At 35.8% G+C, this 17,509-nt stretch overlaps 1 protein-coding gene across 1 annotated transcript in view; it reads left to right on the plus strand.

The window, feature by feature from the left end:
• The window catches only part of LOC145254822 (GMP reductase 2-like), an 81,987-nt gene that overhangs the window by 52,188 nt on the left and 12,290 nt on the right, over nt 1-17,509 (plus strand). Inside the window, exon 4 of the mRNA XM_080113651.1 lies at nt 7,488-7,661. Within this exon, the coding sequence (XP_079969777.1) occupies nt 7,488-7,661 (174 nt within the window). The remainder of the gene's footprint in view (nt 1-7,487; nt 7,662-17,509) is intronic.

Consider the following 17,509-nt stretch of genomic DNA (forward strand, 5'->3'; position numbering starts at 1 on the left):
GTTTTAATATTCAGTTTCATAAAAGAATGAACAATCAATTCTTTTTACGATATAAACAATATCGAACTATTATTTATAATAGAATTTAATAATAAACCTTTTTAACATTCCGATTTCTAACATTCTATTTCTGAACCTTGCTTACAAGGTTCGAGTCTCGGCTTATCCTAATCTCATTTTCACTTATCTAATGTTCTTATTATCTACATGGAAAGGGACAGCACTTTTTCCTGTAACAGGAGGAGCTAAATTTAAGATTTCACTGTTGGCATTAAACTAAATAAAAAAACATTTTTTTGTTAAATCGACGTTTTTGAAGGTTATATTGTTCGGAGGTTATATTGACCAAAACGTTGTGAAAATCACACTCAAGATTAGAACAGTAGTCCGATGAATCCAAATAATGAATTTTGTTAAATTGTTTATGTAAATAAATATATGTAAATAATGTAGTACTATTTTTATATCTTTTACTTTTCATGGCATATAATTAAATCAACTCTTAAATTTATAGTATGTAGCCCTTATATATACTTTTTCCTTTCGATAAATAATGCTCTCTCAATATGTTTAATGCTTTGCAGCCGTCGTCCAGGGCTTCTCTCATTACCAGTGATAGACTTCGGTCATCTAAACACTGTATTAATTCCGCAAAGACAGTTGCGTTCTTTTCAATGAAGTCGGGGTCGTTTCTGTTTTCAGGTTGTGTTTCTAGTACTTTGTGTAGCTTTTGGATTCGTAGATATCCCAGAAATTTAACTTGCCACAATTCGAATTTTGATTCGGATCCATCGAAATAAAGACACGCTGGGCGCATAACCTCTAGAAGTGTAAGCCATTTTGAGTTTCAGAACAGTTTCAGATGGTTTGCTGTTACACACAAGTCCTGGGAGGTGACTTGTTTGTAGTAGACAGTTCCACAGAACAAAATATTCTTACCGTGTCGAAACCCGGGAAAGAACATGTGAAATTGCTCCAGAAAAGGTTTAATATTTATGAAGCAATTCTGGTTTCTGATTGGTTTGTAGCAGAACGTGAATTAATTTGATTCGTCAGTTCTTAGCAGCATCATTTATAAATAGAATCTTCCGACTGTGTGGGATCATACCCCATTACTCTCAAAATATTGAAACAGTTTGAGTCTCGGCTTATCCTAATCTCATTTTCACTTATCTAATGTTCTTATTATCTACATGGAAAGGGACAGCACTTTTTCCTGTAACAGGAGGAGCTAAATTTAAGATTTCACTGTTGGCATTAAACTAAATAAAAAACATTTTTTGTTAAATCGACGTTTTTGAAGGTTATATTGTTCGGAGGTTATATTGACCAAAACGTTGTGAAAATCACACTCAAGATTAGAACAGTAGTCCGATGAATCCAAATAATGAATTTTGTTAAATTGTTTATGTAAATAAATATATGTAAATAATGTAGTACTATTTTTATATCTTTTACTTTTAATGGCATATAATTAAATCTACTCTTAAATTTATAGTATGTAGCCCCTATATATACTTTTTCTTTATATTATTATTTATTCTTTTTCTTTGCCTATTTTTAAAGCGTGTGGTCATACAACAGTTCCCATTCTTTTTTTTTTTTACACACCCTCTTTTGCATTATTGTTGTATTCTGCAAGATCTTTCAGGCTACACTGGTTGACACTAGAGGGCAGACAAAGCAGTGTTGCATCATACAGTACTCTTCTCCACATTCACAAATGGTTGACTCTGTTTTGTAACCTTTATCTGGTTTATTATTTTATTATTGGAATTGTTTGAGATGAGTAATTTGTATATTTATTTATTTGTGGACTACTATTATTCTCATCTTTATAGTTGTTGTTTTGCAACGTTTCGACCAACTATTCCTCTGGCCTTCTTCAAATGGTTAACGATGATGGGATAAGAATGCTGAGTCTCTTAACTGTATCTTCAGTAATTACTGCCTTCCATAGTTGTTGCCATCTCACCCTGTTTTGACCAACTAATCCTTTGGCCAACTTTGGATGGATTCGTACAGTGGATAGAGGCATTGAGTCTCTATGAGAATTGTTTGAAGATAGCGGTTTCAATCTCACCCAAAGCTGGCCAAAGGATTAGTTGGACAAAACGTGGTGAGACCACAACAACTGTTACATATCGGTATCATCGAGGTTATCCTTGAGGAGTACCAAATTGAGCTTTCGTTACATTTGAATATGTTATATAGAGTTCTTCATTTAGGGGCACATTTTACGTTTTCTATATAACATAAGAAAGATTCCGTGTGATTGTCTCTAATATAAATGGTTGTGTGTTTGATTATAATAAAGGGAAGCGTGTGTGTGACATGTAATTTCTGAACCTACCTCTGTTTCTCGCTGTTGAACCATCTGGATATTTCTCATCCTGGAGGGAGACTTGATACCTGTTTGACGAAGATTTATCACTCCAAGACGATGAATGTTTTTTATAGATTTTATTTCACTTTCCCCAGAGGTCCTGCAGCAGGTGTAAAGTGAAATCTGCTTGTGTGGTTCTTCTTCACACACGTCAATGTTCGTCTCCCCCCTCCCCAGTTAAGAGGGGAAGACCACAGAAAACGTCCGTCTTCTTCAAAGCTCAAATCAAATCTCACAGATCTAGCCAACTACGTCACACATACGTAATTTGGTCAGCTGACCTTTGGTTCTGGTAAACGTGTCTACCTCCACGTTTTACTCACCTCTCTCTCTCTTTCCCTACCTCTCCCTCTCTCTTTCTCTATTCTCTTATAGAGACACAGAGAGAGAAAATAGAAAGAGTAAGAAAGCCAGAGAGGGGGGGGAGAGATGCTCGTTAACACAATTATGGAAGGCAGTAATTACTGAGGATACAGTTAAGAGACTGAGCGTTCCTATCCTGTTGCGGTTAACCACTTAACAAAGGCCAGAGGAATAGATGGTTGAAACATTTAAAAAAAACAACTATGAAGATGAGGATAACAGTCTACAAAATAAATAAATGCCCTATCTGCTTATAGCAACTTTTGTTTACCCCAATCCTATTTGTGGGTAGTTGTTTTCCACTGAAGCTAAGGCGCTTCTGAACTGAGAGGGAGGGCATCATAAGAAAAGATTCCCATGTCTGTAGTCTGGTCTCTTCTTGAGATGTTATGAGTTCAACATGGCTGAATAATCTAAGGTAGAAGTGTTCACCTTGCGATCCCAATTAAGTAATAATACCAAACACTTTCAAGCAAGTCAAAAAAATAAGTGATGTCCATATTATTGTTTACTGTTTCTATATAACAGTACCAATTAAATATTTGTTCATTAATGGGCAATTATTTTTATTCTGCAATTACATAAATCAGTATTATTATTCATAGCAGTAACTTTTATATTACTGCCACTATTATTTTTTATTGTATTTATTCATTATAGATTACATGTTTTCCATACAACAGTAACTGATTTTAATATAATTTCTATTGATAATTGTAGACAATGAAGTGTATCTCTATGAATTGTTTGTTCAATTGTTGCTTGATTTCACTATTAAAAGGTGGATTTTACCAGATTATATTTTGTTTCTATTATTGATACTCGAACAAAGGAGGGAATGGGCCTAGTAATTCACTCCCATTCATCTGTTCATACTTTTTTTCAATAACCACGCCTTGGATTAAAAAAAAAATTTGCACAAAATTAGTCATGGTAAAAGTAAACTTTTGCCAGAATGGATTTTCTGGGCTAATTCTGGTGGCCCCCTAGGAAGCATTATAGAGGCAAAATTGCCTTGAAATTGTTCATCTGTTTATTTGTTCGCACTTTTCTCAATAACCACACCTTGGATTTTTAAAAATTTCGCATAAACGTTAGTCATGGTAAAAGTAAATTTTTCACTCATGGAAGGGGACCCCCCACATGCCCAGCTTATTATATTGGGTTGGCACCTGTAAAAATTGTAAATTATATCGGTTTTACATGGTTCAATTGGGCTGGCAACTATGTTTCCATTGTTTTTTGAACTTTAAAATGTTTAATAAAGAATAACAACTAATTAAACATGTTTTCCCCCTTGTTGTTAATAACTTCCTAACATTAAACAATATTTTTATTCGCGTGTTGATAAAAATCAAAAAACAAAAAAAAAATCCCTATTATTTGGATTATTCAAATTACCATTCTAATCTTCAGTGTCAATTTCATGTTTCAACCGATGTAACCTCAGACCTTCTTCAGGTGTATCTTGTCGGTATCTGAATTGAATTTTAAACCGAACCCATTATTTAATCCAGAGGTAGCATGTCCTTGTTCTGTCAGCCATGACCAGATAGAAGTCTTAAATAATTAAGAATTGTGTTCTTAGTATACCATGCACTCAGGATACCTAGTATTGCAAACCCATGGCTGAATGAATAAAATACTATGTAAAATTCAGTTCAAAGTGAAACCCTTCTGGAAGTTGAAGGCAATACTAAGAATACAGTTCCAAATTACTTAAGACTTCTATCTGGTCATTGTTGATGGAATGAGAGTATGCAACGTGGATTAAATAAAGGTTTCCTTTGTAACTTCATTTTTTTTTTTTTTTTTTTTGTTTGTTTGGGGTACTTGCCTCCCCATGAGAGCAGAGTTAGACACAAGGTTGGTTTTTAATGTGGGGGGGGGGGGAGAATCAGCTCCTCAAAAACTGGGCAATCTGGTTAGTAACAAAAATAAAAAAAAAATGTACCAGTCATGAAGGATTTCTCTTCCTCTAACCGAGACCAAAAAAGTGAAGTAAAAAAAAAGTGAAGTGTAGCATCAGGACAGATACTATACTTTGATCCTGGCCTGAAAGCCAAGAACCCTTTTTGCTGATTCTCGAGTTTGATACAAAGATTCCAGAGTTTGAGGTTGGAAGTGAGAACAATAGTCCAAATAATCCAAATTATCAATCCTCATCTAAAAAAATTTAGAAATATAAGAGATGTTGAAAAGATTACTTTTTTTTTTAACTTTCATTTTATTGATCTGGAAATAGACCAAAATTAATTTAAATTAACTAAAAAAAAACAAAAAAAAACAACAAATGGATTCCCAAAAAGATTCCAAAATAGAATTCTCAAAGAAAAAAAAAAAAAAGAATAATTCCAAAAAGAAACAAGTGAAAATTGAGTTACTAACCAAATCATAATTTTTTTCAGCATGTTTTTGATGTTGAGTATTGCTGCTGATAAAATGTACAGGGTGGAACGATAAAATTGTCGCCCTAAAGAAAACAACACTGCAACTTTATTTTAAAACTTTTATTGAAAAAATCAATTCAGGTAACTTGAATATGTAGAACTGACATCTATTCAATGGTCATGTTGGTAATATTCTTGATGTATGACCAAATGAAGTAGTCTAGCAGATTCAGATCTGGAAAGTAGATTAAATATGCTGGACTGCTTTTATCGTAACCTATGAAAATACCTTTTTCGCTTTTGATATTTAGTTTACTGGTATTTTCTATAAATGCAAAGCAATCTGAACTAAATATATGTATTCGGTTCATTTTTGGTTTTACACCGCAAAATGCTTCATACGGTGTTTTGCCCAATCTTCTATTGAACGATCTATTTCTGATATATGCTGCTGCTATTAAAGTTTACGTTCATAAACTATGCGCTAATTTTGATTCAATAAGTAGACATCTTGCCATCTCAAAAAAGGGTCCACCATGCTCTTTCAGCGGTGCCATTTTGAAATGGGGAATATGGCGCCGATTTCTCATGTTTAATACTATGACAAAGTGTGGACCGGACGTCGGGTTGTCTTGCTTGATCCTTTTAAGATGAATTCAGGAGATTTTTACATTGTTGAATCTAACAGTGATGATGATGATGGTGATAAGAATAAATCTGTTTTCTTAACTGATAATCAAAATGTGGGAACCATACTTTTTAAATAATATAGTCGGCCATTTTCTTCAATGCCAAATACAGTTCAATTAGAGTATATCAATTTTGACTTGTTTTGGCCAAACTTTATATTCGTGCCTTGTTTAATGGCAGCCTGCACGGAAAATATGTCATGCTTAAATGTAGGTATGAAAAGAGCATTTTTTAGAATACAGTTACAGATTTCACCTTTATTATTTTTTAGGGATATTTTAGCATCGCCTCTTTTCAAGACTATATCATTTATTTGACTACTGTTGGCAAGTTTGATAAAATGACTCTGCGGATTAAAGTTTGAATCAAAATTAATAAAAATCAGATTCCTTGGTGATAATGTGTGCTGTAGCACCACAATCTACAAGAAGATTTTTACTGTTTGTGAAATTGTCAAAGTTACATGTGAATAGAAATGTATGTTCTTTATCAAAGTTCTCAACATTTTTTATGGAGTCGATGTTTGAGTTTTTATAGCAACATTGGAAACTTTTGTGGTTGGGTCGTCCACAATTGTAGCAGATAATTTTATTCTTTTCTTGGGAAAATTACTTTTGGGGAAAACATTGCGGTGAGATGCGTAATTTGGTGGTGCCTGTTTTCGAACTTCATGATATTACTGGTATTATTATTATCTACGAGCATTCGATTCGTCTCTTCGTAACTACGCAATGCCACTTTAAAGTCACTGAAATTTATTGGTTTGTCTCTTTGTGTTACAACAGTTGTAAATGGTTTAAAATCGGCTGGAAGTCCTTTGAGGGCCATTGATATTAACAGGCTATCGCTTATTATTTCGCCTTAGAGTTTTAAGGCATTGGCAGTTGTTTCTGCCCTTATAACGTAGTCGGTAATAGTTTCATCCTCGTTATCTTTTATAGACGTTAGTTCTGTATATAATGATATAATTTTCAGTTTCCCTTTTAATAAATAATGTTCTCTTAATATGTTCAATGCTTTCTGTCCATCATCCAAGGCATCTCTTATAATTAGAGATAGATTTCTATCATCTAAGCATTGAATCAGTTCTGCAAAAAGTCATATTCTTTTCAAAAAATTTGGAGTTGTTAGGATTCTCTGTTGGAGATTGTATAACTTTGTGTAGTTTCCAAATCCTTAGATACCCCAGAAATTTTACCTGTCACAATTCAAATTTAGATTCTGAATCGTCAAAGAAAAGACGATGGCTGGGCGTATAACCTGTTAAGTGTTGAGACATTATGTTGAACAAAGATGACGGTGAAGAATCGGTGCAGTTCCGATCTTGAGTGTTAAGTAATTCCTAGTAACAAAGATGTCAGCGAAGAATCAAATGCAGGTTCGTGAGACAGACGACGGTGAGCTGATTGAATCCAAAACTCGACAATTTTTATAGTAACTTTGGAAGCTTCTGATTGGTTGGTTATTATAACTTGTGCTTATAAAAACGATTGCTGAAATCATTGGTGTCATACCCCATTAGGAGTCAAAAACATTTTAACATTTTTAAAACTAGTTTTCATCAAACGGAAATGGAATCCTGTCGTCTTTTCTATAGCAAGAATTTTATTGTACCACCCTTTATTTCATTTTTTTCTCCTTTTTTTTTTTTTTTTCAGAATACTGCTGTCAGTTCTGGGATGGCTGCAGGAGATCTTGAGAAATTGGCAGCGATCGTAAATGCCATTCCAGATTTGCATTATATCTGCCTGGATGTAGCAAATGGATACTCTGAATATTTTGTCCAGTTTGTTCGAGATGTGCGTAAAAAATTCCCAAATCATGTGATCATGGTAAGAATTTTAAGACTTATAGAATTTTGAAAGAGACGGATAAATATTTAGTGATGTGTAAAAATTATTGCCCCCCCCCCGAAAAACAAACAATGTTTCATGATATAACAGTACTAAATGACTACAATAAGTATTGTTCTGATTTTATGTTATTGTGTGTGTATATCTATATATCTATAAAAGTGAAAATGTGTGAGGACACTTCTCAACCTATATACTCAATGAATTTGGGATCTACAGACTTGACATTTGGTGACATTTGGTATATAGGATATTCAGACGTGTGGAACACTTTTTAATCTGTTTTTATTTGGAAAAGAGGTAAAAATTGAAAAAGTTTGTACTTGGGAGGCCACTGGATTTTTATGTTTACAACTGTTTCACGACTGCATGCGCAATTGTGAAACATGACAGCTTCCTTATGTTAAGTATTGGTTGGTTTGAAAACACTTTTTAAAAGTCATGTCACGCTGGTGTAATGGTTATCGTATTTGACTAACAGTCTGTTTTGATCTCAGCTCGAGTATTTTTTTTTTTAACTTACAAGAAGTAAACGGTTTAGAAAAAACATAATACATGCATGCACATGTTTCTTTCTGTTTTTTTTTTTTTACTTAATTTTTTTCTTTTCTCTCTTTTTTTCTTTTCTTTTTTTTTTTTTTAAAGGAATTTAACGTTACGTTTAATACCTACAGAATTTCTGTTGATAATAAATAAGAATTCTGCATTAATTAAATTATATTTATATGTATATTCCAACCAGGCAATGACGAATGCGCTGCTAGTCTCTCTCTAGTAAAATAATGCAACAATAGAAATGAAAGCCACAAAACCACAATTCACCCATGTATGGAGTATTGTTGCCACATCTGGAGTGGAGCATCTACCACTTGTCTGTTACTCTTAATCCAAAAAAAAAGAGTCTCCAATCTAGTAGATCCCACACTATTGGCCAGGCTCCAACCTCTGCCCCATTGTCGCATCTCTAGGCCTTTTTTATAAGTACTTTGATGGAATGAAGGTGTTAGATTTTGTTGCTAACTCGGCAAGCAGCAAAATCCAACACCTTCACTGTAAAGGTGTTTAGATGCTGGAAAGCCTTCTACTGTAATAGTTTCTACCATTGGACTGCTATACTTGGGAATTCCCTTCCTGTTTTCTGCTTCCCTGACTGTACTAACTTGTAGATGTTTAAGTGTAATGTGAACAGAAATCTCGCTACTCAACTCCCCAGTCTCTGTTAGAGACCTCAAATAGAAGCCCCTTATGTTCCAAGTACCAGCTTTATAGCGTATCCAATGTTTTGCAAATTTTTATAGTTGGAACGAATTTGCATGCATGAGCAACTAATTTGCATGTGTAGAGTCTCGAAGGATGAGTCCAGAGTGTGACGATGTATGGAAATGAAACTTGACCAATGACAATTGAGGACAATTGAGGAATTGATTTCATGGAGAGAAATGATATTAGAATAATATGATAGATGTGTCATGTGAATTTTGATAAGATGAGGGGGATTAAATCTGAACAGTATATGAAGATGTGTGCAGAACAAGAGACTTTGTTGGTTTGGTCACATTGAAAAAATGGATAAGTGTTCTTGGTTTGGTAGATATAGAACCATTGAGGTGACAGGGTCAGTTTGCAGGGATTAGGCAAAATAAAAACCTGAGCAGGGAAGTAATAAGGATGGACTTAAGAGAAAGGATAAATAAAGACCTGACCAGGGATAGGTTAGTTTGAAAGTCAATTTTATAAAGATGTCCAACACATATCTATGAGGTGCCTTCAGTAAGTTTCTAGGCTTTTATTGTACAGGCATTTAAAATTGTCATAGACTCTTGAAAATTCAGTGTGCTATTGCTATACATCTTATGAAATAACTGACCAATTTTTATGATTTCAGGTTCAAATGAACAGCTACAGTAGGAATTGGAATACACTCTACTAAAGTCTGATTGTCACAGCTAGTGAATCTCAAAAATGGAATCTGACACAGGACATTTTAGAAGAACGATATGCAATAAAATTCTGTTTTAAATTTGGAAAAAATGCTACAGCTGTGATACTATAAAGTGGCCCTGAGGTGGATTTGAGCCACTAAGTGCTGAGAGGGGGGGAATAGACAAAGAAAGAGGAAATAGCTTAAAATAAACAAAGAAATAGGAAATATCCTACAATCAACAATAGATAGGAAGTAGCAAACAATAACAATAGAAACCTACAGATAAAACAGGGAAGGGCAGCTTCCGGTAGCCGGGGTGGGCGACCTGAGATACCAACGTAGAGGGGACAGTCAGTTGACATCTAGATGCCCGTCGTGGCAGATGGAATTTGAACATTTTAGAGTTGACAACTAGATGCCCTTGACGGCGGATGGGAGTTGATAACGACTATAGTTGGTCATTTAGAGTTGACTATGAAACAGATAGACAAGTGTAATATCGATAGAACGGGGAGAAGACACACACACACACACTCACAAGTCCAACAGTCAATTTATATGTGAACATTGGTGTTTGTGTTTTTCCTTTCTTTGTTTCATGAATTATTATATTCTACTTTTGTGAAACCACGAGTGTGTCCCACCGACAGTCGCCAGCGAGAAAATGACGATCGTCCATAAGAGGAATAGTCGAACGAAAAATTCACCGTACACGGCGTTGGAAATCGGCGATTTGTGTGGGGTGCACGTCTGGTTACACAGAAACATATTGCTTTTGCACCATCTTGTATGATTTGAGCATTAGTTTTGGAGTGTCATAAGAGATTCAAGGAAGGCAGAGACACTGAAGGATGATAAAAGGTGTGGGAGGACTAAGGAAGTCAGAACACCAGAGTTGATTTGCCAAATAAAGAATTTCATGAATAAGGACCATGTGTCTATAGAGACAATAAGTGCACAGTTTGATGCCCATGTGGGAACTGTACACACAATTATTTGCAAGGAACTAAAGATGCGGAAGATTTGTGCAAAGTTTTTCCTAAGGCTACTCCATCCTTGTCACATCACAGACTATTTGACCAAGAGGGGCATCAAAACAATTCTTCATTGTTCCTATAGTCCAGACCTTACTTCCTTTGAATTTTGGTTACTCTCTAAGTTCAAGGAAAGCCTTAGAGGCTGTCATTATGAGACAATTGAGGAGAATAACTTATTTTAAAAAGATGGATTAAAAGTAGATGGCAAGTTAAATTTTTGACAGCCGAGATAATGTTGTGGTCTTGGTAATTTTGGTTGGTTGGTTGGTTTTACGGCATATCAACTCTTTTCAGGTTATTTAATGCCGAATCCAGTTATTTTGAAGAAAGAATTTTTAATAGAATATATATATTTTTTTTTCAAGTCGGTTTCTATTTAACCCATAGTTGGGACCCTAACAGGTACTATCACTCCAGATCAGAGTGGACCTGGGAGCAATGGCAATTAAAGGGTGACTCCACACTCCCTAAAGCCCGCAAGCTGAGGCCTCACCATTGGATATAGTTTAAGGTCATATCCAGGACCATGGTAATTTTGTAAGTGTTGGTATAGTGTTAGATGAACACTAATTCCTTCTAAAATTTAAAATTTCATTATCCATATATATATAAAAGCGAAAATGTATGTATGTATGTATGTATGCCCGCTTTTTGTGTATGTCTGCAAAAGGCTTTTTTCCAGCGGGTTCTTGAGGCTGTTGCTCATTTTTAAAACTTTTTATATGCTGTCTAAATGATAATATCTACGAGTTAACAACGGGGGTCGCCTGTCTATTTAATTTGCCCGACTCTGAAATGTTAAATATTCAACATTTTCGGATCGCCGCGTGTTGCTTTCATTTTTCGGTATAAAAAAAAGCGAAACTTGATTCGAATCTCTGGCCCACGGCCAGTGGTCTCCAGAAAGCGATGTAACGTTTGGTCAATGTCGGCTTATCATCGTCATATCAGGAGCTAGTTTTCCCCAAAGTTGTGTAAAAACAAACAAACCGGGTTACTGACCTCATTAAAAACTGTCCCGCAGAAAATGTTAACTGCTGAATAGCTATTGCTTACGTTGTCGTAACGCTCGCACAAAATGTTAACTCTACGACTTCCACTTGACGTCATTAAGTGCGGGCACCTGTCAATTCTTTTCTTACTTAAATAAATTCAAACGTCTTTCAGTAACTCATTCTTGCTGGCCAAGCGGTTAACGTGTCATGTTTTTTTCACATTTTATTTTCCAACTTCGCCTCGGGGCTTCGGGTTCGATCCTACCTACTTACCAAAACTTTTTTTAACCCCCCCCCCCTCCCGTGTTTCTTTTTAATTTAAGAGCACACACACCTCGAAACACCTGGGCAACGCCAGGTACCCCTGCTAGTAAATGTATACAGGTGAGTTTTATGCATCTTTATTTCATACAAAACATCAGTAAAAACAGTTGTTCAAATAATACAAATTATTAATCCTCATCTCAAAAATTCACAATAAAATAAATTGTCACCCAATCGGTCATAGTCTAGTATATACCTACTTGAGCACTGCACAAGATAATTTTATTATCTATATAATGCTAAGGCATATCACTGTTCACACATATTTAAATAAATGAGATTATTTGTTTAGCAAAAATGGGGGTTAGTAATTAATCTGATGTCTTTAAGGTAAAACATTCTGACTTAACCCATTTTAAAATGAATTGCTCTGAAATCAAATTGTCATTCTGTTAGCTAAAACAGTACAATTTTAAATAAATACATTATGTATTTTTTTTTTTTTTACACAGTGATCACCACTTATCAAGGCCCGGAAGCCACTCAGGGATAAGGGTTATTGCAAGTACATTACGTTAGTGTGGAGATTTGATGAAGTGTTTAATTAAGGGGGTGGTTCATTAGGAATTTGTTAACATTGGACTTGAACACATCCAAGTTGTAGTCCGGTGGGAAGCAGGCAGACGGAACAGAGTTCCACAGGCGTGCAGTTCTAAGAAAGAAGCTTTGTTCATGGAATCTGCGTTTTGATTTAGGCACAGATATAGAGTGGGGGAAATTTTTCACAGTGGATTCAGCTAGACGGGTGTTTTTCGTGAAAGATTGGCGAGGGGGGACTTTGCTCAGTTGTAACTTTGCTTCCTGTGGTCGTAAAAATAAAAGTCCAGTAGAGATGGACTTCTATGCTTATACAGCCTGTAAAATTTCAGCTATATCTAATCAAATTCGACCCCGTGCATATGTATCCAAAACATAATGTATGAAATGTAAACATAGAAAAAACAGTTTCCCTTTTTGCTGTCATCATTTTTTACCGTTTTTTCTTTTTTTAATTTGGAGCATAAAAAACATTGAACACAAAAAAGATAAATAAATTAACATCATTTGAATGCTTATTTTATTCTCTTTTCATCAATGTAATTCTATTAAAAATTGATCAACAAATAAAAAAGATATGACTTATTGAAGTACATTAGGTATGTAATATTGCCGATGTCTACGAAAATACAACATACGCTTGTAATGCTAGTGTGTGTGTGTGTGTGTGTGTGTGTGTGTGTATACCAATAAAACTTTTGAACGGATGCACCGAATTGAAAAATTCTTTTTTTCCCTGAAAGGTGTAAGTCCCTAGATTGTCCTTATCTATATATAGTTCGTAATAAACAATGCCGAGTCGCACAAAAAACACGAAATAATGGTTTTGGGACCATTTCGTACAATTGTCAAAAAAGTTACCTGTCCATGTCAATGGAATTTAGCACTGTCTGTATACAGTCCTGGTAACATTGACATACAGTCTTGTGGCACAAGACTGACTATGGATCAGAAGATTCCAGGTTCGAATCCTGGCAAGTTTGTAATTTTAACCATCATTTTATCCAACGTTTACTCATTATCTTAGTTAGGGTAGTTTTGTTTTTTCAGTGATTTTGTTTTGTGTATATGGGAATTTCACAAGGTAAGCGTTGATGGTAAGACAATGTTGAGTGTACTTGATTTTGTGTTTGACTTGGCGCTGTGTGTGCCGACGCGGCACAGCCACTAATTAACAATAAATTACATTAAATAATGGAGAAAGTATCATGCGGTTTATATAATAGAGTTCCACTATTATCTCATATTTTTATAAACTTGGGTATGTTTATAAGTTTATATATTTGTATATACAGGATTTATTCATAAACTAATTAACTGATCATTATGAATTTTAGAACATAACTGCTAGGTTTAATCGACATGAATGTTGGCTTAGACCTCTTCAAAATTGACCTTTTTCTTCAAACATATGGAAACTGATATTATTCCCATTCTCCAAGGTCTAAATTAGCTAAATATACCAGTTATTGTGATCTTGGACCTTGGCTATGCCTGCCTCAAGAGCCATGTAATTTTATTGTTGACGTTTTTCAAAAACGCTGCAAAATTTGGGATATTATGTCCTTATTTTCATTGTAGCTTTCCAGAGGTTGATGCTATAGCATTGAAAGTGGTACCAAATGAAAGCTAATAAAAGTTTCTTGCATATGGTAGTAAACACATGAACACCTGTGTTAATTTTAATTAATTTTAATGCACAAACATATATATTTTTTATGCTTGGAAAGGATGCCATCATATAATGCATAACTTTATCTCAAAACTGTTACTCTTAATGCATGTATATAATTTATTATCACTAAGTATGTTTTATCTCTTCATTTCAGATTGTAAGTTAAAGCTGATTTGTTAAGATTTGTGAACTGCTGACAACATGGCATCTGGAAGACAACTACGCTGTGGGAAAGTGGTCAGCGATACAAGTGAACGGGATGAACCAACTGAAAAGAGAAGAAAGGTGGCAACTCCTGCCACAAGGTCATTCAGTGATGTGTATCTCATTGGGCAACCCAGCTCCAGCATCAGGGGCTCTCAACTTCCTACTAATCGCCAGGTGTTCCAGTATTTCCTGCATTTGAGGAATGATAATCCCAACAGTGACAATAGGTCTTTAGCCCATGATACAGTGGATGTCGTTTTGCCATTCTGGAATATGGCAAGGATTAAAACACTAACTAGACTAAATGCAGTCAACCGTTTCATGATCCTCCATGAAAAGTACAGGAAAATTGTTAAAAACAAGGGAAGAAATAACAAACCAGAGGAAGAGAAACAAGCTAACTTTCTGAAGGACTTAGACAAGTTGATATTGGAGCAAAGAATGTTGTGGAGGAGATAAGAAGCAACAGGCTGCTTACAAAGGAGACCAAGGAAGAGGACGTCAATTTCTACTTGGACCAACAGACCACTCGCCTGGCACACATGTCAGGTCATGATAAGGTGTTTGAGAAGAAGTCTAGAGAGAAAAGCTTCCGAGAAGAAAGAGACGAGAGAATGTTATCATCAGTGACTGCTGCAGCAGCAGAAGTTGGGAAAATTTCAAGTGATGAAGACCCAGAGAACAGTTCAAGGCTCTGGCACTAGCGAGGGTTCAGAATACACTGAGACAACACCAAGCTGTTCATCAAAACCAAGTACGATAACCTTACACTTTCCACACTCAGTTATGACCAGTGAAGAGATTTGTAGCACTGCAGATCGGTTGTCACTCTCTGACAACCAGACTACAGCCATGGTGTCTGCAGTGTTGAAGGCAGGAGATGCAGATCTTGATGACTTTGTTATATCAGCCTCTACTACAAGACTAAATAGGATAAACACTCGTCATAACTTGTGCCAAAGTTACATGAATAACTTCAAGGAAAGTCCGCCAGGATGTTCTTGGTGAAAGATACCCAGTGGAAAGTCTTGCAGTGCTCGTCTCTGGCACTCCACAGTATGAAGAAGAGAAGCTGCTTGGTGTGCCCTTCATAGAAAGTTCCACAGGAATCCAACTGTGTAATGCTACATTGGAACTGATAGAAGCATGGGGTCTCACAGACAACATTGTAGGCTTGGTATTTGATACCACAGCAAGCAACAGTGGCATCAACAAGGGTGCAGCGAAGCTTATTGAAGAAAAACTAGGCAAAAAGGTATTCTACTCCGCTTGTCGCCATCACATATCAGAGGTAATTATTGGAAGTGTATGGGAGGCTGTGTTTAGCAAGGTCAAGAGTCCTGACAACCCAATGTTCAGCAATGTGAAAGAGAAGTGGGACAAGTTAGTTAAGGACTGCCCAAGAATTCTGGACCTAGTTGAACAAGACTTGAAACAGAAGACAAGCACAATTGCAGTCTTAAGCAATTTCCTTGAGGAAGCAAGTCCGAGGGCAGATTAGAGAGAGGTGGCAGAGCTGTGCCTGATCCTGCTTAGTGAGGAACCTCCTCGAGGTATCCACTGGGCCAAGCCAGGTGCCATTCACCAAGCCCGCTGGATGGCCAGGAACATTTACTGTATGAAGATGCTCATGTTTTCCAAGGAACTAAAATACAACACGGACACTATCTTCAAGCTGGAGAGGATGAACAAGTTCCTGACCTTATTCTACATCAGCCACTGCGTGACTACCACATCTGCAGCTGATGCACCTATCCATGACCTCCAGCTTATGAAGAACATGCTGCAATACAAGCAGTATGACTATGAACTGGCAACCTCTGTTCTCAAGAAAATGAACAACCACCACTGGTATCTGACCCAGGAACTAGTGCCATTCACCTTGTTCAGTTCACATGCCAGCATGACCAAGTCTGCAAAAGAGAAGCTCGCAGTCAAGCTGTCAGAAACAGAGAAACCTGAGAGTTACAGGAAAGGCAAGTCAGTGTTTCCTGTCATCAATGCAGCTACAGTTCTCACAGACCTGGTAGGGCCAGAGTCTCACTTTCTGTTTGATGCTCTTCGAATGAAATGTGACTGGCTCACTACTCCTGCTGACACCTGGGAAGACAATGACAGCTACAGGAATGCACAGAAGTTTATGAGGTCAGTGAAAGTGACCAATGATGTGGCTGAGAGAGGTGTGAAACTAATGAGTGACTTTGCAACTCAGATCACAAGTGACCCAGAGCAAAGAAGCTGCTTACTACAAGTTGTGGAGTACCACAGGAAAAAATTTGACAGTTTCAAAAAAGCCACATTGAACAAGTGATAATACATGTATTAGTAACATCCTATCTGACAGTTTCTTATGCAATATATGTGTCAGTGCAGTGCTATCATACTACCAAACTGATTTATTGTAGTGTCCTCGCTGTTTGTGCATTAAAATTAGTTAAAATTTACACAGGTGTTCATGTGTTTTATTGTGCTTACTACCATATGCAAGAAACTTTTATTAGCTTTCATTTGGTACCACTTTCAATGCTATAGCATCAACCTCTGGAAAGCTACAATGAAAATAAGGACGTAATACCCCATATTTTGCAGCGTTTTTGAAAAACGTCAACAATAAAATTACATGGCTCTTGAGGCAGGCATAGCCAAGGTCCAAGATCACAATAACTGGTATATTTAACTAATTTAGACCTTGGAGAATGGGAATAATATCAGTTTCCATATGTTTGAAGAAAAAGGTCCATTTTGAAGAGGTCTAATGTTGGCTGTATTTAGTTTTATGTAAAGGGGTTAGAAGCCATTTTTGAAATGTTAAATTCCTCTGATATTTGTGAAATTTTTAACAATAGGTATTAGACATGAATTAATAAGTATTCCTCAGATTTAATTTTTTTTGTGGTGGTGGGGGGATATTTTAAAGGGTTATTCAGGTAAATAATATAGATACAAGCTTTGATTTGAAAATTCAGGTATTTCAGATTTGCATTATATTTGATCCATAGATACCAATTTAGCAAGATTCCCTGTATTTCCTTTTCTAATTATAATCTCTTAAGCCTTAAATTTCTAGAATCAAATTTTGATTAGAATAAGCATTCTAAAGATAAGTTTTAGTATCATTATATCTTGTT

Source organism: Euprymna scolopes, chromosome 30 (genome assembly GCF_053919585.1).
Source record: "Euprymna scolopes isolate OS-2025 chromosome 30, ASM5391958v1, whole genome shotgun sequence".
NCBI lineage: Eukaryota > Metazoa > Mollusca > Cephalopoda > Sepiida > Sepiolidae > Euprymna > Euprymna scolopes.